Raw genomic sequence first — 22,559 nt, 5'->3', positions numbered from 1 at the left:
AAAAAAATAAATCTCAGTTTAGAACGTGAAGCTCTGTTGCAGATCTATGTGTCTCCATGGTTACAGACAGCAAACAAACCCTGTGTAGTCTGATCCTGAAGTCATGTGTTACTTCCACCCGACCCCTAACCCACATCAGAGCTGGTACCCCTACCAATGCACAGAGGAAAGGGTCCTTCCAGCGGTGACAGTGTATGCACGACCTCTGAACCCCAAATAATGGGTGTAACGAACCTATGAAAAAATTGGAGTCCTGTACCTCCCATTCATTGCAAAAGCGAGCGATCACATCTTTAATTGAGGACGGAACCATCGTTCTTCAGATCATCTCGGCTGCCGGACTTCCACAAATCTGTTGTGTTTGATTAATATGCAAATTAAATCATACTGGTCCTGAGATGAGAAGCCTGTGGCTGTCTGGGCATGCTGGAAGTTGTAGTTCTGCAATTGATCAGCTGGAGAGCAGTGCGAGTGTCACCGTCTGTTTGCTGGTCAACAGAAAATGACTATTGCTCGAGCTGCAGAAAACCCCCACACATCGCGTGCAAATACACCCCACCTGAACAAGCATTGAATCTCTATACTAATTTAACCCTTGAAGTTATCTTGCCCCGTCACCCTCTAGCTGGCATTCTGTAGACCAGCACAAACACTGAATATCAGCCTAAGGCCCTGTTCACAGAGTTTTTTTTACGTGTTTTTTGGCGCGGAAACCGCTCCGCAAAACTCGTCAAAAACCGCCCGAAAATGCCTCCCATTGATTTCAATGGGAGGTCGGACGAGTTTTTTTACCGCGAGCGGAAAAACCGCGTCGCGGTAAAAAGCAGCTACATCACCTAACTAATCTAATAGGCGCTATGACGCTGATAACTAGTGTGATTTTTTTTCCAAAAACTTTTATTATTTGCAAAGTTATGAGCATTTTTCTAAATATGATAATGTAGCTCTACTTGCCAAATGGGAGGTGACTTTCTTTTCACACTGGGCGGAGTAATGTTTTCTGTAGGACACTGTCCAATCAGCTTACAGCTTCTCCCCCTTCCCTGCCCAGCAACACTGCGTGATTTTATAGTATACAGCTTCCATTCCTGACTGTTTTCAACTGGTGAGATCCCTGGTTGCGTCTCAGCTAGAACTGCGATCCTGGTGTCATGAGAGATCAGATTCTCATCTTTCATATGACACCAGAACCGCTGTTCTAGGTGGTCCACAGCCTGAGATCCAGCTATTTGAGGTGATCCCCGTCCCTTCAGTCTCAGTCTCTCACACTGTGTGAAGCAGCTTCATGCGGATAGGCCGGCGTCAGAGGCTGCGAGGAGGCTCCTCCTCTGGAGAAGAGCTGGTGTTGATGCCCATTTGTCAGGTATAGGCTCATTTACATATTTAGAAAAAAACTCAGCTTAAAATAATAAAATGTTTTGGGACACAATTTTCATTAGTATTATCAGTGTGACAGCGTCTATTGGTCCTTGTTCACAAGGCGCTAAAAAAAACACAAAAAAACAACAAACGTGTAACTGCGTCAAAAATGCTAGCGTTATTGCAAAGAGCTTTTTAAAGCACAGGCGTTCTTGACATTTAAAACGCTGTTTTTTCACAGAATTAGGACTTCCATTGACCATGGGAATTTGGAGCTTTTTCAGAGGCAAGAATTGACTGGACGCTTCTTTTTTACACTACGCGTTTTTTAAACACGTGAGCGTAACAAAAACCAAAAAAAACACGTCGTATGCACTACAATGCGTCTTCCCATGTCAACGGTAAGCTTAAAGCAAGTGTTTGACACGTTTTTTTTCAGCACATAAAACACGCCGAATACACGCCATGTGAACAAGGTCTTAAAGAGACTCTGTCACCAGATTTTGCAACCCCTATCTGCTATTGCAGCAGATCGGCGCTGCAATGTAGATTACAGTAACGTTTTTATTTTTAAAAAACGAGCATTTTTGGCCAAGTTATGACCATTTTTGTATTTATGTAAATGAGGCTTGCAAAAGTCCAAGTGGGCGTGTTTACAGGAAAAGTACAAGTGAGCGTGTATTATGTGCGTACATCGGGGCGTTTTTACTACTTTTACTAGCTGGGCGTTCTGATGAGAAGTATCATCCACTTCTCTTCAGAACGCCCAGCTTCTGACAGTGCAGACACAGCCGTGTTCTCGAGAGATCACGCTGTGACGTCACTCACAGGTCCTGCATCGTGTCGGCCACATCGGCACCAGTTGATTCTGCAGCAGCAGCAGCATTTGCAGGTAAGTAGCTACATCGATTTACCTGCAAACGCCGATGCTGCTGCAGAATCATCTGTAGCCTCTGGTGCCGGTGTCCTCGCTCGTCTGACACGATGCAGGACCTGTGAGTGACGTCACAGCGTGATCTCGAGAACACGGCTGTGTCTGCACTGCCAGAGGCTGGGCGTTCTGAAGAGAAGTGGATGATACTTCTCGTCAGAACGCCCAGCTAGTAAAAGTAGTAAACACGCCCCGATGTACGCACATAATACACGCCCACTTGGACTTTTACTTTAAACACACCCACTTGGACTTTTGCAATCCTCATTTGCATAACTACGAAAATGGTCATAACTTGGCCAAAAATGCTCGTTTTTTAAAAATAAAACCGTTACTCTTATCTACATTGCAGCGCCGATCACATGCAATAGCAGATAGGGGCTGCAAAATCTGGTGACAGAGCCTCTTTAAAGAGACTGTCACCACATTATAAGTGCCCTATCTCCTACATAAGGAGATGGGCGCTGTAATGTAGGTGACAGAAATGCTTTTTATTTAAAAAACCGATCTTTTTTTCACAAAGTAAGAAGCGATTTAAGTTTATGCGAATGAGCTTTCTTAATGCCCAAGTGGGCGTACTTTTACTTTCACTGCACTAGCGATATAGATATATCACTATGTGCAGCCTCATACACAAGCCCTAACATTACTACAGTATCCTGATAATGAATACACATGAAATCCAACCTGGACGTCATGTGTACTCAGAATCCTGACACTTCTGAATCTTTTTTTGTGAGATTCCAGCAACGGATACGAAATCTCGCGAGATCTCGGAGCTAAACGAGATTTGGTTTCACTTGCCGGAATCTCACAAAAAAAGAGAGTCAGAAGTGTCAGGATTCTGAGTACACATGACGTCCAGGCTGGATTTCATGTGTATTCATTATCAGGACACTGTAGTAATGTTAGGGCTTGTGTATGAGGCTGCACATAGTGATATATCTATATCGCTAGTGCAGTGTAAATGAATGGAGAGGCGTGCATGATGCTGATTGGTCAAGCGTCATGCACTCCTCTGTACAACGCCCACTTGGTCGAAAGTAAAAGTACGCCCACTTGGGCATTAAGAAAGCTCATTAGCATAAACTTAAATCGCTTCTAACTTTGTGAAAAAATATCGTTTTTTAAAGAAAAAGCATTACTGTCACCTACATTACAGCGCCCATCTCCTTATGTAGGAGACAGGGCACTTATAATGTGGTGACAGAGCCTCTTTAAGCTCAGTAAGGCTTCGTTCACATCTGCGTCAGGGTTCCGTTCTGGTGTTCCGAACCCTGACTGAAACAAACAGAAACCATAGGTTTCCGTTGGAATCACCATTGATTTCACTAGTGACAGATCCTGTGTAAATGGTCTCTGTCACTGGTGTGTAAGGGTTCTGTCGTTTTGATGGAATGAATAGCGCAGTAGACTACGGTATCGATGCCGTCAAAACGACGGAACCCTTACACAACGGTGACAGACGGAAATCAAATCAATGGTGATGCAAACGGAAACCCATGGTGTACGTTTGTTTCGGTCAGGGTTCCGTTCTGATGGAAATCTCCGACGGAACGGCAGAAAGGAGAACTGACGCAGATGTGAAATAAGCCTTAGGGTATGTGCACACGATAACGACCATTATGGCTGAAATTACGGAGCTGTTTTCAGGAGAAGACGTAATTGCTCGTACTCGCGTTTTGCGGGGCGTCATTGACGGCCGTAGTTTTGAGCTGTTCTTCATTGAATCCAATGAAAAACAGCTCAAATTACGTCCCAAGAAGTGTCCTGCACGTCTTGGACGAGGCAGTCATTTTACGAGTCGTTTTTTGACAGCGACGTGTAAAATGACAGGTCGTCGGCACAGTACATCGGCAAACCCATTCAAAAGAATGGGCAGAGGTTTGCCGACGTATTGGAGCCGTATTTTCAGGAGTAAATCGAGGCATAATACGCCTCGTTTACGCCTGAAAATAGGTCGTGTGAACCCAGCCTTAATGAGTAATCCACGGCAGTGAATCTCAACCCTATTATCATGGAGGAACCCAACATTTTTGGCACTCCCAGGGTACCCCGACCTCAAGGAAGCTTGGAGTAGGGGGTGGGGGGGGGGGTATAGCATTGTATAATTCTCTCTGTGGTGTATAGGGTCAGATTTCACCACAAATTTACAATGGAGCGGCGGAACGACTACAACAGAACACAGTGCAAAGTAAAGCAATACAGAGAAACGTTCTACGCCACAATTTATTGCTTTATGGTTACAATGGCCCGGAAAAGATGTTACATAATTCGGCAACTTCTGCAGCGCGATACGTTATGGAGCCGCGCACTATGCAACCTTTATTAACACACACACCCCCCCCCCCCTTCTAGAATCTGTAGATGACGGAGTGAGTGGAGTAACACATGACTGCAGGATCAGACTACAGGGCTCGTTTGTAGTCTGTAACCATGGGGACACCTAGATCTGCAAAGGAGCTGTATACACAAATCAAGACTATTAGTAAAGTTTGTTTGTTAATTTAGATGCATTTCAGCAATAATTAATTGCAAAAGTCTACAAACCCTTCGAGACATGCACCATTTTTATCGCAAACTGCAGGTGTATGTCAGCCATGGTGACAAGAGGCGGAGGATCGCCGGTGTCCCATAAAATGCAGAAGGGGAAATAATCCAGACAAACAAGGGAAGAGCGAGCCCATCAATCCGTGGGGAGACTAGAGACAGTATAACAACGAAAAGGGCCCCTGAGGACTCATACCTGGAGCACGGCGTCCCGCAGCAACGCGCTGAGCGCCTCATTCTTAAGGGTCTCCCTCGCCTTCTGCTCACTTAGCCCGATAGACGTGAACAGAACCACCGAGTCGTCCGCCATGTTGGAACCGGGAGACCGGAAGAGAGGGCAAAGTCACCAATCACAGCCAAGCGCAGTTTACGTCACGCACGACCAGCCAATAGACTCAAAAAGTACCAGGAAGAAGTGACCAATAACGGCGCGCGGAAACCCACTGGACCGGCGGTTTAACCAATGGTGTGACAGGAACATGAAGTAGGCGGGTCCTGGGTTGCATCAGGTAGTGAGTGAAAGGACGGCGCTGCGCGCACGTGGGTGATGGTTCTGCACTGTACCGTGTGGCTGCTGTAAAGTCTTGAGGGGGAGGTGTACAACGATGGGGACTATCAATGGATAACTGCTTTGGGTTGTTAAATAATAGGTGGGAAGTTTCAATTTAAGTCCATTTCTGAATACGACTTTCCAACACCAAACAAGGAGTATAAGGCTTTGTTCACACTGTGCTGATGCTTTACGTCTTTCCGGGAATATATGTATTTTTTTATTTGCCGCTGTTCTTGTGTTGCTGGTCACTAGGATCCCCATTACTTTCCGCTTATGCAGGGCAGGGTGATTACGTCATCCGGTACCACAAGACCGTGCCAACCAATCACAAGCTGCAGTGATGTCACTCCATGGACAACATGTCACCCTCGGCTTCAGGGTCTTACAATTCGGGGACCGGCAGTCTGGCACAGAATTTTTTCTTTATATTGGCGAGTGGCACCATTTTACAAATGGCCGGGCTCAGTTCGGAACCCCTTTAAGGGGATTACGCGACTGTGTAGAAGACCAAACCGTGCGCTGACACTTGTTTTGGAGCGTTTCCTAAGGGGAAAACTAAGTCCCTGTTTACACTAAGGTTTTTTTGGCGCTGATTTCAACGTGAGGCTTTTGCCCGCTCACAGGAAGAAAAAAAAGCGGCATTTCCTTTCTTGCCACAGTTTTCACCTCTGACCACCCATTGAATCAATGGGAGGCAGAAACAACCTGCGGCGTTCATTTCCGGGCGTTTTTCGCTGCGTTTATTTGACCGTGGTCCTTGCATTAGCTTCGATGGCCGCTGGTGAAAAATTCCATGGAAAAAGAGCGCAGGCAGTTCAAAGTCTGTCTCAAAATGTATTTATTTTTCAATCATTAAGAATCCAATAAAATTCCTTTCATCCAGCATCTGATTACTCCGTCTGATAGACCGGCACAGAACTGCCAAATAATCTGGAATCTCAGAAGACTGAGCAGAGAGAACCAACTAGAAGACTTCTCCCATAAACCCGTAAGGCCTTGCTGCCCATTCATTTACAATAGCTTTCCGCCGGCAGATATTGCTCCCCACTCCCCCACACACATGGAGAGGGGAGTAACCATTGTCAGACGCCTCATCTCCCGCAGGAACATAGGATTGGACATGTTAAAATCCACCATGCCGATCCTTCTTTCCCCCCCAACGTCTAGAGTCGGAGGAGGGGTGGGAGATGCCCATACCCGTCAGATAATCAGCTGGTCTCGCTGGAATCTGCAGTTTCTATGTGCCATGTGCAAGGCCCGTGATTCGGTCACGGACAGCCGCGGAGTGACATCCGCGGACCATCACTGACCATACGCACAGAAGATGTGCATTCATTTCAATGGTGCCGGACAGTAAAATGACGTCCTGAGTTTTCGCGGGCCACAATTGCAGCCCCCACACGGTCCGTGTAAACCACGGTTGTGTGTTTGGGCCCATAAAAATGAATGGGTCCGCAATTCATTCGCACTTTTGCGGATGAATGGCGGACGCAAAAACACGTTCGTGTGCATGAGGCCTAAGGGTACATTCACACATTGCAGTGCGGTTAGAACCGCATCAAAAAAACGAATTCGAAAATTGCACTCATTTTTGAAAGCCGTTTTTCAAAGCGATAAAAAACGCAACCGCATCAAAAAACGCACCAAAACTCATGCGGTTTTTGGATGCGGTTCTAACCACGCCTCAACCACATTGTGTGAATGGACCCTAAGATCAGTCCAGTAGAACCGCAACCGATCCAGGTATTATTTTGGCCACTTTCCTGGCGGTTTTCTTCCCTTATAAGTACATTTCATTTGCTTTTCAATGCCTGCCCAATAGTCCAGAATATTTGATAATCCGCCATCGATTGGGTCCCTTTAATGCCCTTTTTACGGAATTTTACTGGAATTCGGACAGTGAAGATGGTTTGGTGAATGGCTGCGCGTCACGTAGTGTAATATGTCTATGTGTTGCCGCGTCTCCAGACGTATTGAAGAGAACGCACCTGTGGGTATTGTGGCACAGGAATCAATAACCGCAATTTATCACATTGACAGACGACCGCTAAATTGTATAATCACAGAAACGCTTAAAGGGGATCTATTATAGGAACACCGCTATTGTGTCATGTATCTGAGAACATATGGCGCTGTCCTGCACATAGCGGCGCCTGGGATATTAGTTTTAGATGTTATATTAATCTGCGGCCTTGCTGTATCCTCGTATGAACATGGGGGGAGGGGATTTATAAAAATCGGTGGGGGAGGGGATTTATCAAAATCTGTGTGGCAGAAAAGTGGGACAATTGCCCATAGCAACCAATCAGATTTCATCTTTCATTTTTTAGAGGCTCTTTTCAAAATAAAAGAAGCAATCTGATTGGCTGCTATGGGCAATTGCTCCACTTTACCTTTGAACAAGTTGAGGTAAAATTGAAGAGGATTTTCCCCTCAATGAAAAAATCCTCTGTAAATATAAATCTTCGAGGAGTCTGCTTCGACCATGTAAAAAAAATATATATATTTTTAGCTGTTTCTTAATTATACCTGGTTTTGGGGCTAGACTAATATGGCCGCTATTACAGCTCCCACAGGATTTGTGGGTCACCCAACGTACCCAAACTTCTGAATGGCAAAATTGCTTTTAGTGGAATGATTTAATCCCCCCACTCACACGTGGCTGCTTCACTAGACCAATTTGACTCTCAGGACTATAGGGAAGATGGTTGGCAGCCATATTGGTTGCACAGAACTTTCCTAGAAACCAATATAACCAAGATGATGAGTGGATGAATGTCATTTTTAACAATTTGACAGGAAGACGCCATATTTTTTTATGTAATTCAGGGGTAAATGGTCTTCAATTATATAAATTTCCTTCATTATTCATAATCACAGTCATTTTAAGGCATCATTTCAGTTCGGTAGCACATCTTATTCTGATACTCCAGTCAAATCCAAAGCTGCATTCAAAATTCTTTTGGCAGCCATCTTGAATCCTGTTTTGGCAGGCAACCTTGACAGCTCAGCTTGGTCCATATAAGGGTATGTTCACACGAGCACATTACGTCCGTAATTGACGGACGTATTTCGGCCGCAAGTCCCGGACTGAACACACTGCAGGGAGCCGGGAGCATCATAGTTATGTATGACGCTAGGAGTCCCTGCCTCGCTGCCGGACAACTGTCTCGTACTGAAAACATGATTACAGTACGGGACAGTTGTCCGGCAGCGAGGCAGGGACTCCTAGCATTGTACATAACTATGATGCTAGGAGCCCGGCTCCCTGCACTGTGTTCGGTCCGGTACTTGCGGCCGAAATACGTCCGTCAATTACGGACGTAATGACCTCGTGTGAACATACCCTAATACTCCTGCTATGTACGCTATGTTCAGTTTCAGGACTTTGTCTGGTACCGCTACAGCTTTTTTTTTTTTCTGTATTCGATGGTTGGAAAAAAATTTGGACCGTGGCTGTAAGTAGTTATGCCCTTCAATGACGGCCTTATTACACCCCAATCTATTTACAAAAAATACTGGTAGGAGGCTATAGGGATTATGGGAAACAGAAAGGTGTGAAAGGCCCTGATACAGCCATGATTTATAGTACAAAGGGCCACGATTTTTCTGTAGGGCACAAGCAATTTCTTTCAGAAGCTGGCCATACATGAGTCAATTTGACCCCAGTCCACCTGTAAAACCCATTTAATTTATAAATCCAAATTTGTAGGCTGATTAATTTGATATTTCCCTGCACAGACTTATGACTGACTACCTGCTGCTGCCACTAGAGGGAGCTTAGGAGCTTACTGCATACTGTTTTATTTGTTATGTATACATATATGCTTTTTTTTTTTTTAAAACAGTGTATCGTGCGCTGAAACCTAAATCCGTCAGGTCAGGGGGACTGACGGGTTTGGTGACAGCGGGTCCTTTGTGTCTCTGACACGCAGGATCCACCTGTTATCAATCACATCTAAGTTATAAACTTAGATGTGATCGATAACCGCTGAATCCCGTGTGTAAGGCCTCATGCACACGATTGTAGCCATGTGCACGCCCGTGATTTTCGGGTCGGCCGGCAGCGGACTGTCAGCCGCAAGCCGCCCGCAAAACGCGGGTAATGCACGTGGCCGCGGCCATTTTTTTCAATGAGCCCGGAACGCAGAAGACGGCCGTAATAAGACATGCCCGTTCTTTCTGCGGTGCAGGCTCCCGGGCCATGCACAGACCGTAAAAACTACGGTCGTGTGCATGGCCCCATAGAAATGAATGGGGCCGCAATTCTCCCGTGGATTTTCGGGGGAATTGTGGCCGCAAAAGCATGTTCGTGTGCATGGGGCCTTAGAGACGCAGGACCCGCTGTCAATGAACCTGTCAGTCCCGCTGACCTGACGGATACAGGTTTCAGCGCAAGATATATAGCAGCTGTATCTGAAAAAGTAAAAATAATTTTTAATAAAAATACATGACAAAGTTGCTCAAAACACTCTCATACGCTATATTATTTAAAAAATAAATAAATTTAAAATCGTTTTCAAAGGTTTCTTTCCATAGCCTTTAATGTATGAGCAGTATGCTCCTAAGCTCCCTCTAGTGGCAGTTGATGCCAGCCAGGATTTTATCATTTAAAAGGGTTTGTCCGGAGAAATAAAACCCTCAGAATTGACCATCAATGTCTGATCGTTGTAGTCCAACCACTGCCGATCAGCTGTTTGAAGGGTCTGTGGCGCTCTTGCGAGCCTGCTTCCCCTTAAATTTCTTACACGGCTCAATATTGTACAACACCGAAACATGCGTAGCAGCAGAGCACAGTATTACAGCTTCCTCCCATTCAAGTAAATTGGAGAACGCTGTAAGGGTATGTTCACACGACCATGTTACGTCCGTAATGGACGGAACGTATTTCGGCTGGAAGACCCGGACTGAACACACTGCAGGGGGCCGGGTTCCTAGCATCATAGTTATATACGATGCTAGGAGTCCCTGCCTCTCCGTGGAACTACTGTCCCGTACTGAAAACATGATTACAGTACGGGACAGTTGTCCTGCAGCGAGGCAGGGACTCCTCCCCACTGAATTCACTAGGGAAAACCCACAACACAAAAGCAGTGATTACGCAAATATGATTGACATGCTGCAGATTATAAAAAAAACGCACCGCGGGTCAATTTCTGAGCGTTTTTTTTCCACTCATCATTTTATTTGTTCAAATCTCATCCACTTTGCTGCTACTTTATTATGCTCCGGAATTTTCCGCAACAAATTTTGTTGCAGAAAATCCGCAGTATTTACGTTACGTGTAAACTTACCCTAATACTGCACTCAGTTTGGAGCGCTGAAACGTTGCACGAGGGCTAATAAAAATACCCATTTTTTAACTTTTGAATTGGAGTGCTGTCTACTTTTGGAAATATTGAAAACTTTGGAATCTAGGATCGGGTTCCCAACGCTTGCACCCATCTGTTACAGCTGGTGCTACTGGGCGGTGGACATATATATATATATATATATATATATATATATATATTATATATATATATTTTTGTATCCCAGCAATGACCAGAAGGTATAAATCAGCCGCAGGTAATACCAAATCAAGCCACAAGAGAAAAGGTGGAGATTTGTGTTTTCCATAATTTACCCGGAGAGGGAAATGTGGAATCATCATCTTTTATATCAATAATTAACCAGAAAACAACAGTTCTGAGAACACGAGCGCAAGAACAGCGTCTCCTGGACATATGCATCAATGCCCCGACATCAACAATGTGAAAAATAACCACTTGTAAGACACCATCTGTACTATATAGACAACCTGGAAGTGATACTGCTGCTTCATATCACTTCCAGTTCTTTGCCATCCTAAAGGAACGCTCCAGGCAGAACTGATACTATCCTAGGCCTAGTGCATGGTCTGAGGGGGCGGAGCATGACACAGGGATTCCAACAATGCCAGAAAGAGAATTCCTGTCATGCTCCGCCCCTTCAAGCCCCACACTAGGCATATTGCTCTGAGCAATCCTTTTAAGGTGGCCACTGACGCCACAGCAACAATTATGAACAACAATGTAGGTAACAAATTCCGGCTGGTGACGACTTTAAATGGCACCCTAACGATGCCTATAGAGGTCATCAGCTTTCCAGAGATCTGGCATCTTATGTAAAACTACATTGTAATGGAATGAAACTGCCCATAAGTCTATAGACTTTGTGTATCAATTCACCATTTTCAAGATCTCTGCTTTCTGTCAATGAATGTGAACATTCCTGTTTACATCCAGAAATTGAAAACACATCCAGGCCTGGTGCTATTAAGAACTGAGAGTTTGCTACAATTCTATCCAGTCTAGACAATCTCCTGTAAGCTAAACACACAATGATGCATTGTAGCAAAGTCTCAGAACAGTGGGATTTGTGTTACTGAGGTGTTTAAAGGGGTATTCCCACCTCTGACAATATTGGCATAACCACAGGATATGTCATAAATGTCTAATAGATGCGGGTCCCACCTTTGGGACCCACACCAATCTCTAGAATGGGGACCCCTAACCCCCTAGAATGGGGACCCCTGACTCCGGTCTTAGCTTCTCCCACTGTCGCTGCTCTCCAGCCACAGAGTGTAAGGTATCCAGGCATACAGAAACAGCTGAGTTACGCTGTTTCCATACACCCGGCCATCTTGTAACTCAGTGGCCGGAGAGCCGCAAGAGAAGTTAGGACAGGGGTCTGGGGGCCATGTTCTACAGATAGGAGGAGGTTATTGCATCTGTGCTTTGCAAGTGGCATGCGTTTTTTACGCACTCGCAAAGCACATCTTTTTTTTAAAAATGGAATTGATGCGCAAATCACGCACAGCACACGGATGTGCATCCGTGTACTGTGCGTGGTTTTCATGCGCCCATTGACTTCAATGAGTGTGTACGCAATAACATAGGACATGCAGTCAGTTTCACGCAACGGACTCTCGCCGCGTGAAAACTCCTGCATGTGTGAACAGCCCCATTGAAATCAATGTGTCCGTGTGCTGTGTGTGATTTCCATGCACAGCACACGGACGAGTTTTACGCTCGTCTGAATGAACCCTAAGGCCTAATTCACACGAACGTGTTATACGTCTGTGTGACGGCCGTTAAAACAACGGACGTCACACGGACCTATGTGATTCAATGGGGCCGTTCATACGGCCATTGTTTCAACAGACCGTGTGAAGGGTCCGTGAGATAATAGGACATGTCCTATTTTTTCACACATCTCTCCATAGACTCTAGTCTATGGGGGATGCGTGATACCACGTCCCGCAGCGCAGAAAAACATGTGGAAACGCTCCTGTGAATCTGGCTTAAAGGTCACAGAGGATTGCCTGGACCTAATACATTGTGGGGAAACCCTCCAGCTGTGATAGAATTATATAATTAGCCTCAGAAAATAATTACCCATTCACTGACAGCAAGCAGAAATCTTAAAAGTGTAGAAATTAGCATAACAGCACTTTTAATGTCTTAAAGTCTTTGATAGTAGATCTAAACATAAACATGCATTTTGCACCTATAAACAGACAGACAATAAACACATATTTGAAGTAAGAACCCTGACCTGTTCTGGAGTCTTCAAGGCGCACTTCAAGAAGCTGTTCTACAAAGACAAACATGGGAGATAATTCTTAATAGACTGAGATTGCTGTAAACAATGGAGCAGGTTTGACTTTCTGGGAATAGGCTGCTAATGAATGACCTGCACCAGATCTAAGGCCAAAATTTGCAGTAAACAGGGTCATAGATTACTGAAAAGACACAAAGATCTAGTGATGTCATCACTGACAAGACAACAGGGATTTAGTATAAGGACCCTTGTCCTGAAACCAGTAAGGGCGGGTTCACACATAGCGGAATTTCACTTAAATTCCGCTGCGGACACTCCGCAGCGTTAATCCGCAGCGGAGCCGTTTCTCCATTGACTTTCACTTTAATTTAGCAGTGTTCGTTTACACGATGCGTACAATTCCGCTGCGGAGCATAGGCTGCGGAGCGGAATTTGGTGTCCGCAGCATGCTCTGTCTGTTGCGGAGCAGTGGCGGACTGGTTGCGGACTCATGGCGGAATTTCTCCATTGACTTCAATGGAGAGTCAAAATTCCGCAATGAAGTCCGCAGATCTTATGTGTGCTGCGGAGCGTATTGTTTTTACTACCATGACATTTCTTCATTCTGGCTGGACCTATGTATTTCTAGGTCTACAGCCAGACTGAGGAAGTCAATGGGGCTCCCGTAATGACGGGAGCGTTGCTAGGAGACGTATGTAAATAGTCACTGTCCAGGGTGCTGAAAGAGTTACGCGATCGGCAGTAACTGTTTCTGCACCCGGGACAGTGACTACCGATCTCAATATACATGTATCTGTAAAAAAACATATAAGTTCATACTTACCGAGAACTCCCTGCGTCTGTCTCCAGTCCGGCCTCCCAGGATGACGTTTCAGTGTAAGTGACGGCTGCAGCCAATCACAGGCCAAGCACAGGCTGCAGCGGTCACATGGACTGGAGCGTCATCCAGGGAGGTCGGGCCGGATGCCGAAAGAGGGACGCGTCACCAAGACAACGGGCGGTAAGTATGAATTTCTTTGACTTTCACTAGGGAAAGTGCTGTCCCTTCTCTCTATCCTGCACTGAATAGGGAGAAGAGAAGCACTTTTCCTGCAGTCCGCAGCGGCCAGTCCGCATCAATTTTCTGCACATTTTGTGCAGATCCGCTGCAGAATCTGCAACGCAGATTCTGTGCGGCATTGATGCGGACAGTTGCGGAGGAATTCCGCCATGTGTGGTCATGCCCTAAGAGTATCAGTATCACTGGTGACTAAGCTAAGATAAGATACAGATAAATGAAAGTTTACCTGCCCTGATATAGTAGATCGATCAATGCTGGTCCTCTTAGGGTATGTTCACACGGCAGCATCCGTTACGGCTGAAATTACGGTGCTGTTTTCAGGAGAAAACAGCACCGTCATTTCAGCCGTAATGTCATGTGCAGGCGTCTTTTGCTGCGTCCGTTACGGACGTAATTGGAGCTGTTTTTCCATGGCGTCAATGGAAAATGGCTCCATTTACGTCTGAAGAAGTGACAGGCACTTCTTTGACGCGGGCGTCTTTTTTACGCGCCGCCTTTTGACAGCGGCGCGTAAAAAAAATGACCGTCGGCACAGAACATCTTAAGACCCATTCAAATGAATGGGCAGATGTTTGCCGACGCTTTTGAGCCGCATTTTCGGACGTAATTCGGGGCTAAAACGCCCGAATTACGTCCGTAAATAGTGTGTGTGAACCCAGCCTTAGGCCTCGTGCACACTTCTGACACCGTTTTCACGGCCGTTTTTGACGGATCCGTGTGCCCGGTTTAGCGGCCGAGCATGGTACTGTCCAGGGTGCTGAAAGAGTTAATGGGCTGCACTGATCAGCGGTAACTCTTTCAGCACCCTGGACAGTACCATGCTCGGCCCACGGAAAATACAATTTTAATAAAATTTAAAAAAATACGTTCATACTTACTTCCCTCCTGTCCAGCCTCCAGGGATGACGTTTCATCCATGTCACCGCTGCAGCCAATCACAGGCTGTAGTGGCGGTCACGCACGTCAGAAGGCCGGCCTCCAGGGATGACGCTTCATCCCACGTGACCGCCTCTGCAGCCAATCACAGGCTGCAGCGGCCTCTGCAGCCAATCACAGGCTGCCGCGTCATACAGGAAGGTCGGACTGGAGGAAGAAGAGGGACTCATAACCAAGACAACGACCGGGTACGTATGAACTGCTTTTTATTTTATTTTTAATCAGCAGCCTCTTTTCGCTATCAGTGATTGATAGAGACAAGTGGCTGCCGATTAGTGTAATATATCTGTAATGTATTTCTGCCCGGCCGTTGCTAGACAACGGCTCCGTCACACACGGACGGCACACGGATGCCTTCCGTGTGCCTTCAGTTTTTTTGACGGCCCCATTGACTTGCATGGGCCTCACGGTCACGGAATCTCGGACCAAAGTAGGACATGCTCTACTTTGGATCGGAACGGAGCAACGGGACCGTCAAAAAAACTGAAGTGTGCATGGCCCCATTGAAATGAATGGGTCAGTGTGTTAGCCGTCAGAAAAACAGCTAGCACCCTGAAGAAAAACACTGAAGTGGGCATGAGGCCTTAGGGTATGTTCACACGCAGAGTCAAAAACGTCTCAAAATACGGAGCTGTTTTCAAGAGAAAACAGCTCCTGATTTTCAGACTTTTTTTTGTGCCACTCGCGATTTTCACTGCGTTTTTTACGGCCATTTTTGGAGCTTTTTTCACTAGAGTCTATGGAAAATGGCTCCAAAAACATCCCAAGAAGTGACCTGCACTTCTTTTTCGCAGCCGTTTTTTTTTACGCGTAAAAAAACGCGAAAAACGCTCCGTCGGAAAAACAGAATGCCGTTTTCCCATTGAAATCAATGGGCAGATGTTTGGAGGTGTTCTGCTTCCGATTTTTCGGCCGTTTTTCAGGCGTTTACAGCCGGAAAAACGGCCGAAAATAGGCCGTGTGAACATACCCTCACACAACCCGAGGTGGGCCGTGTAAACGAGCACCGATCAATGAGACAACTCGTTGATGGGCGCTCGTTTGCTCCTTTCACAAGGAGCTATGTATGGGGATGAGCGCTCGTTACTGTGATCGCTCGTCCCCATACATTTACACAGAGAGATGCTACCAACAACGATAATAGTTTAGAGTGCATAAACGACAGCCAGCCTATGAACGAGCGTTTACTCGTTCGTTGGCTGATCCTTGCCCTGTTTACACAGGGCACTGATCGGGAATAATCGTTCTGTGAATGCTCGTTTGCCCGATAATTGTCCAGTCTAAAAGGGCCTTCAGGCTATGGATTGGCCACAGCAGCAAAGCTGCAGGCGGTGCAGCAAAGGTTGTGGTCGCACCCAGGCCCATGGACGTAGCTAATGGAAGTGCAGAGGTAACAGTCGCACCCAAGCCTTGGTGCCTGAATTGGTCCAAATGCCCCTCTGCTACATAAGGCAGCAGTGATATAAATGGCACATGGCAGGTTGAGGGCACGGGCACAGATTTTGCATTAAGGCCGATGAAATTCAAGTTATGCCTCTGCCTTGTACCTGAGGGGCAAGAGGACAGCTTTATTATAAATGACACGTGATAGTTGGAGGGGCTCTGTTCCATCGGGGCCCAGGTCATGCTACACCTATGCGAGACAAGGCCTGATGGAGGTGCACAATGCCCGGCACAAGAAAGCTGCAAGATATCAGGACTTAATTACAAGACTAAGGGTCAGTGAAAACTAACAATATACAATGCCCATTCCCAAATTTGTGTGACTGCAGTCCAATGACATATGCTGTGGGTAAGAAGAGAATTGGGGGCACATGCCCAGCATGCTAGTGCTATGGCTAGGTGGGGACTGGCACAAGACAGTCACATAATTTGAGCAATTGACAACAATGGGGGGATTATATTAAGACTGGCGTTGCATTGGATTTTACCATCACATTTTCCTCACACAATTCCATACACTTCAGCAAACACCTGTCCGTAAGGGACCTATGGCATTGGTCAGCCCTGGGCCACTTGGATTATGAATATAATGCTAGAACTACAGTGAACACTGACATATACATACAGTAGATATGAAAGTCTACACACCCCTGCCAGGTTTTTGTCATGTCAAAAAAATCAGTATAAGATGAATCATTTCAGAACTTTTTCCACCTTTAATGTCACCTATAATATGTACAATTCAATTGGGAAAAAACCTGAAATCATTTAGAGGGGAAAAATAATAATAACAAAACTACAATAATGTGTTTGCATAAGTGTGAACACCCCCTTAGAATTGGGGATGTGGTTGTGTCCAAAATTAGCCAATCACATTTAAACTCATGTTAAATAGTAGTCAGGACACAGCTGCCATTATTTAAAGTGATTCTGAGTAACCCCATATAAAGTTAAACTATTCTATTAGGATTTTCCTGACATTTTCTTGGATGCATGTGACCGCAAAAGCCATGGTCCGTAAGGAGCTTTCAACATATCAAAGCGATCCGATTGTTGAAAGGCATCAGTCAGGAGAAGGGTACCAAAGAATTTCCAAGGCATTAGATATGCCATGGAACACAGTGAAGACAGTCATCAAGAAGTGAATTACATTTGGCACAACAGTGACATTACCAAGAACTGACAAAATAGAGATGAGGCAGCACTTCCAAAATATATAGGGATTTATTCACCCACCAGTGAGACGTTTCAGTCCAGTCGGACCTTTCTCAAGCATTGTCAAGCATCGTCTCTATTTTGTCTGTGGATACCTGGTGTGGGACTTTGGATTGGGTCCCTCTGAGGCTTGCACCCAGCATTTTTACATCTTTCTCCGGTGCTGTGACAACCACATTTTTGATTACCAAGAACTGGACGTCCCTCAAAACTTGATGAAAAGACAAGACAAAAATTGGTCCGGGAGGATACCAAGAGGCCTACAGCAACATTAAAGGAACTGCAGGACTTTCTGGCAGGTACTGGTTGTGTAGTGCATATGACAACAATCTCTCATATTCTTCATATGTCTGGGCTGTGGGGTAGGGAGGCAAGACGGAAGCCTTTTCTAACAAGGAAAAACATCCAAGCCCGGCTATGTTTTGCAAAGACCTACATTAAAGAGGCTCTGTCACCAGATTTTGCAACCCCTATCTGCTATTGCAGCAGATCGGCGCTGCAATGTAGATTACAGTAACGTTTTTATTTTTAAAAAACGAGCATTTTTGGCCAAGTTATGACCATTTTCGTATTTATGCAAATGAGGCTTGCAAAAGTACAACTGGGCGTGTATTATGTGCGTACATCGGGGCGTTTTTACTACTTTTACTAGCTGGGCGTTGTGTATAGAAGTATCATCCACTTCTCTAAACAACGCCCAGCTTCTGGCAGTGCGGACACACTGCGTGTTCTCCAGAGATCACGCTGTGACGTCACTCACAGGTCCTGCATCGTGTCAGACGAGCGAGGACACATCGGCACCAGAGGCTACAGATGATTCTGCAGCAGCATCGGCGTTTGCAGGTAAATCGATGTAGCTACTTACCTGCAAATGCTGATGCTGCTGCAGAATCAACTGTAGCCTCTGGTGCCGACACGATGCAGGACCTGTGAGTGACGTCACAGATCTGCACTGCCAGAAGCTGGGCGTTCTGAAGAGAAGTGGATGATACTTCTCTTCAGAGCGCCCAGCTAGTAAAAGTAGTAAACACGCCCCGATGTACGCACATAATACACGCCCAGTTGTACTTTTACTTTTCAACACGCCCAGTTGTACTTTTGCAAGCCTCATTTGCATAAATACGAAAATGGTCATAATGGCCAAAAATGCTCGTTTTTTAAAAATAAAAACGTTACTGTAATCTACATTGCAGCGCCGATCTGCTGCAATAGCAGATAGGGGTTGCAAAATCTGGTGACAGAGCCTCTTTAAGTCTGCCAAAATCATGTGGGAAAATGTGTTATGGTCTGATGAGACCAAGGTTGAACTTTTTGGCCATAATTCCAAAAGGTATGTTTGTTGCAAAGCCAAGACTGCACATCACCAAAAGAACACCGTACCCACAGTGAAGCATGGAGCACGGTGAAGGCAGCATTATGGAGGACGGTGGAGGCAGCATTATAGAGCATGGTGGAGGCAGCATTATGGAGGATGGCCATTATGGAGCAAGGTGGAGGCAGCATTATGGAGCACGGTGGAGGCAGCATTAGGGAGCACGGTGGAGGCAGCATTAGGGAGCACGGTGGAGGCAGCATTAGGGAGCACGATGGAGGCAGCATTAGGGAGCACGGTGGAGGCAGCATTAGGGAGCACGATGGAGGCAGCTTTAGTGAGCACGGTGGAGGCAGCATTATGGAGCACGGTGGAGGCAGCATTAGGGAGCACGGTGGAGGCAGCTTTAGTGAGCACGGTGGAGGCAGCATTAGGGAGCACGGTGGAGGCAGCATTAGGGAGCACGGTGGAGGCAGCATTAGGGAGCACGGTGGAGGCAGCATTATGGAGCACGGTGGAGGCAGCATTAGGGAGCACGGTGGAGGCAGCATTAGGGAGCACGGTGGAGGCAGCATTAGGGAGCACGGTGGAGGCAGCATTAGGGAGCACGGTGGAGGCAGCATTATGGAGGACGGTGGAGGCAGCATTATAGAGCATGGTGGAGGCAGCATTATGGAGGATGGGCATTATGGAGCAAGGTGGAGGCAGCATTATGGAGCACGATGGAGGCAGCATTAGGGAGCACGGTAGAGGCAGCATTAGGGAGCACGGTGGAGGCAGCATTAGGGAGCACGATGGAGGCAGCATTAGTGAGCACGGAGGAGGCAGCATTATGGAGCACGGTGGAGGCAGCATTAGGGAGCACGGTGGAGGCAGCATTAGGGAGCACGGTGGAGGCAGCATTAGGGAGCACGGTGGAGGCAGCATTAGGGAGCACGGTGGAGGCAGCATTATGGAGCACAGTGGAGGCAGCATTAGGGAGCACGGTGGAGGCAGCATTAGGGAGCACGGTGGAGGCAGCATTATGGAGCACGGTGGAGGCAGCATTCTGCTTTGGAGCAGTTTTTGTGCAGCTGTAACTGGGGCTTTAGTCAAGGTGAAGGGAATTATGAACCGTTCCAAATATCAGTCAATATTGGCACACAACCTGCAGCCTCTGCTAAAAAGCTGAAGATGAAGAGGAATTTCACCTTTCAGCACGACAACGATCCAAAGCAACGACTCCAAATCAACAAAAGAATGGCTTCACCAGAAGAAGATCAAAGTTTTGGAATGGCCCAGACCTGAATAGTCATTGAAAATCTGTGGGGTGACCTGATGAGGACTGCACACAAGAGATGCCCTCGCAATCTGACAGATTTGGGGCGCTTTTGCAAGGAAGAGTGGGCAACAATTGCCAAGTCAAGATGTGCCATGCTGATAGACTTCTACCCAAAAAGACTGTTGTCATAAAGTCAAAGGGGAATTCAACAAAGTATCAGTTTAAGGGTGTGAAGATTTATGCAACCACGTTATTTTTGTTCTTTATTTTACCACCCTAAAAGATTTCAGTTTGTTTTTCAATACAATTGTACAGATTATAGGTAAAGGTGGAAATTAAAGGTGGAAATAGTTCTCTGAAATTATTCATTTCGGACTCATTTTTTTGGCATGACAAAAACCTGGCATTTTAACAGGGGTGCGCAGACTTTTTATATCCACTGTGTGTATATATATTTATTATGTGTATGAAGGAGAGAAGGAACAATGTAACTGCATAACAATGCAGATGTACCGTATAAAGATGGGCATCATAATGGCAGCCATAAGAGGTTGTTACTTTTGGAATAAGCGGAAGACCGAGCAGAGATGCCATGTGCAAATTGTATCTGAATATAATTACTGCACAAATAAAGTGATCTGTATTCACCCGTGATACCCTCAATGGCATTCCAGGTCAGGTACATATTGGCGTTGCCCCTCCTAACCACCAGTTCTGGTCTGAGGTCTTACAAGGAGACAGATGGCTTGTAAAGGGGAACAGACATGAAAAGGAAATATCAGCAAGACAAAAGATCCATTAGGATCAATAATGTATCTTCAGACTCCATTTCCTGTGAGCCCCAGCTGGAGAGGTCTCCTGGGAGGCAGAGACATAAAAATAAGCTCTGGGTAGAAAACAAATCTGACTGTAAGGAGGCTGAGAGCACGTGCGTGGAGGATGGGAGCGCTGCCGGATGCACTTCAAAGATCCATATGATCAAAGCATATATCAACCTTTAGGTAGAGATTTGCATTACACAGCAGGTTTATGTGCGGCACGTTTGCGCCGAGGTATTTATACACTGATCCAATAAGCATTGTAAATATAGTGGCTTAAAGGGGTTGTATGCTATTTTTAAAAATTGCGCCACACATGTCAACTGGCTGTATCTAGTATTGCAGCTTAGTCTTAGGCCTCATTCACACGTCCGTAGTGGTATGGCTCAGATGGCCGCGGAGTGTCACCCGCAAATCGTGGGCCGTGCACATGCCGCGTGCATTATTTTCTATGAGCCTGGGCCATGCACGGACCGTGGAAACCACGGTCGTGTGCATGGCCCCATAGAAATGAATGGGGCCGCAATTCACCCGCAGATCTGAGGGAAAGAAAAGGATCAGACAGGATCATCTCGTAGCATCCATGTTTCCCAGGGACACTAGACCATATGGATATTAGATTGACGGAGCATGCCAGACCTATGATATTTCCTGGTGCCGGACTATAGGAATTCGACCATAACAGTCTGTGTGAATTCAGTTATCTCAAGGTGATACTATGATCTGAATAATCAGGTGGGGCACCACACTTTTCCGGTTTGGTGACTCTCATGAGTACAATAGATGCTTCACAAATGCTGATTTTGATGTAGGCCACGCCCGAATTATTAGACAAGCATCTAATTTTACATGTTGACGAACATCAAATTGTCAGACATCGTCACATGTGATATTGCGATATGTTCTGGTGAAATCAATTTAAGAAAACCCCAGGGCCATGGCTAGGTTCAATTGTAGGAAGTTGGGGGAGGGTCCGCAATTGGATTTGTGCGATAGACGCAAAAAATCTAACAATTTTGCGTGTTAGAAATACATAACTTCACATGTTCACGTGCGATGTCATCCCACAGACTAACATTGCATGCGATATCACACAATTATTATGTGCATTTAAATGCAGTGAAGCTTCAGCCTAAGGGTATGTGCACACACACTAATTACGTCCGTAATGTACGGAACGTATTTCGGCTGCAAGTCCTGGACCGAACACAGTGCAGGGAGCCGGGCTCCTAGCATCATAGTTATGTACGATGCTAGGAGTCCCTGCCTCTCCGTGGAACTACTGTCCCGTACTGAAAACATGATTACAGTACGGGACAGTTGTCCTGCAGCGAGGCAGGGACTCCTAGCATCGTACATAAGTATGATGCTAGGAGCCCGGCTCCCTGCACTGTGTTCGGTCCGGGACTTGCGGCCGAAATACGTCCGTCAATTACGGACGTAATTAGTGTGTGTGCACATACCCTAAAGGAATAATAATCCCACTACGGTTATGTTCACACGGCTTATTTACGGACGTAATTCGGGCGTTTTACGC

At 46.0% G+C, this 22,559-nt stretch overlaps 1 protein-coding gene across 1 annotated transcript in view; it reads right to left on the bottom strand.

Moving 5' to 3' along the window:
- Nucleotides 1-5,189, bottom strand: part of QARS1 (glutaminyl-tRNA synthetase 1) — a 49,158-nt gene extending 43,969 nt beyond the window's left edge. Inside the window, exon 1 of the mRNA XM_075831728.1 lies at nucleotides 5,037-5,189. Within this exon, the coding sequence (XP_075687843.1) occupies nucleotides 5,037-5,150 (114 nt within the window). The 5' untranslated portion in view covers nucleotides 5,151-5,189. The remainder of the gene's footprint in view (nucleotides 1-5,036) is intronic.
- Between the last annotated feature and the right edge of the window lie 17,370 nt (nucleotides 5,190-22,559).

This window comes from Rhinoderma darwinii, chromosome 7 (genome assembly GCF_050947455.1).
Source record: "Rhinoderma darwinii isolate aRhiDar2 chromosome 7, aRhiDar2.hap1, whole genome shotgun sequence".
Lineage (NCBI taxonomy): Eukaryota > Metazoa > Chordata > Amphibia > Anura > Rhinodermatidae > Rhinoderma > Rhinoderma darwinii.
The sequence above is the reverse complement of the archived record's forward strand: the minus strand, read 5'-3'. Positions and strand labels throughout refer to the sequence as shown.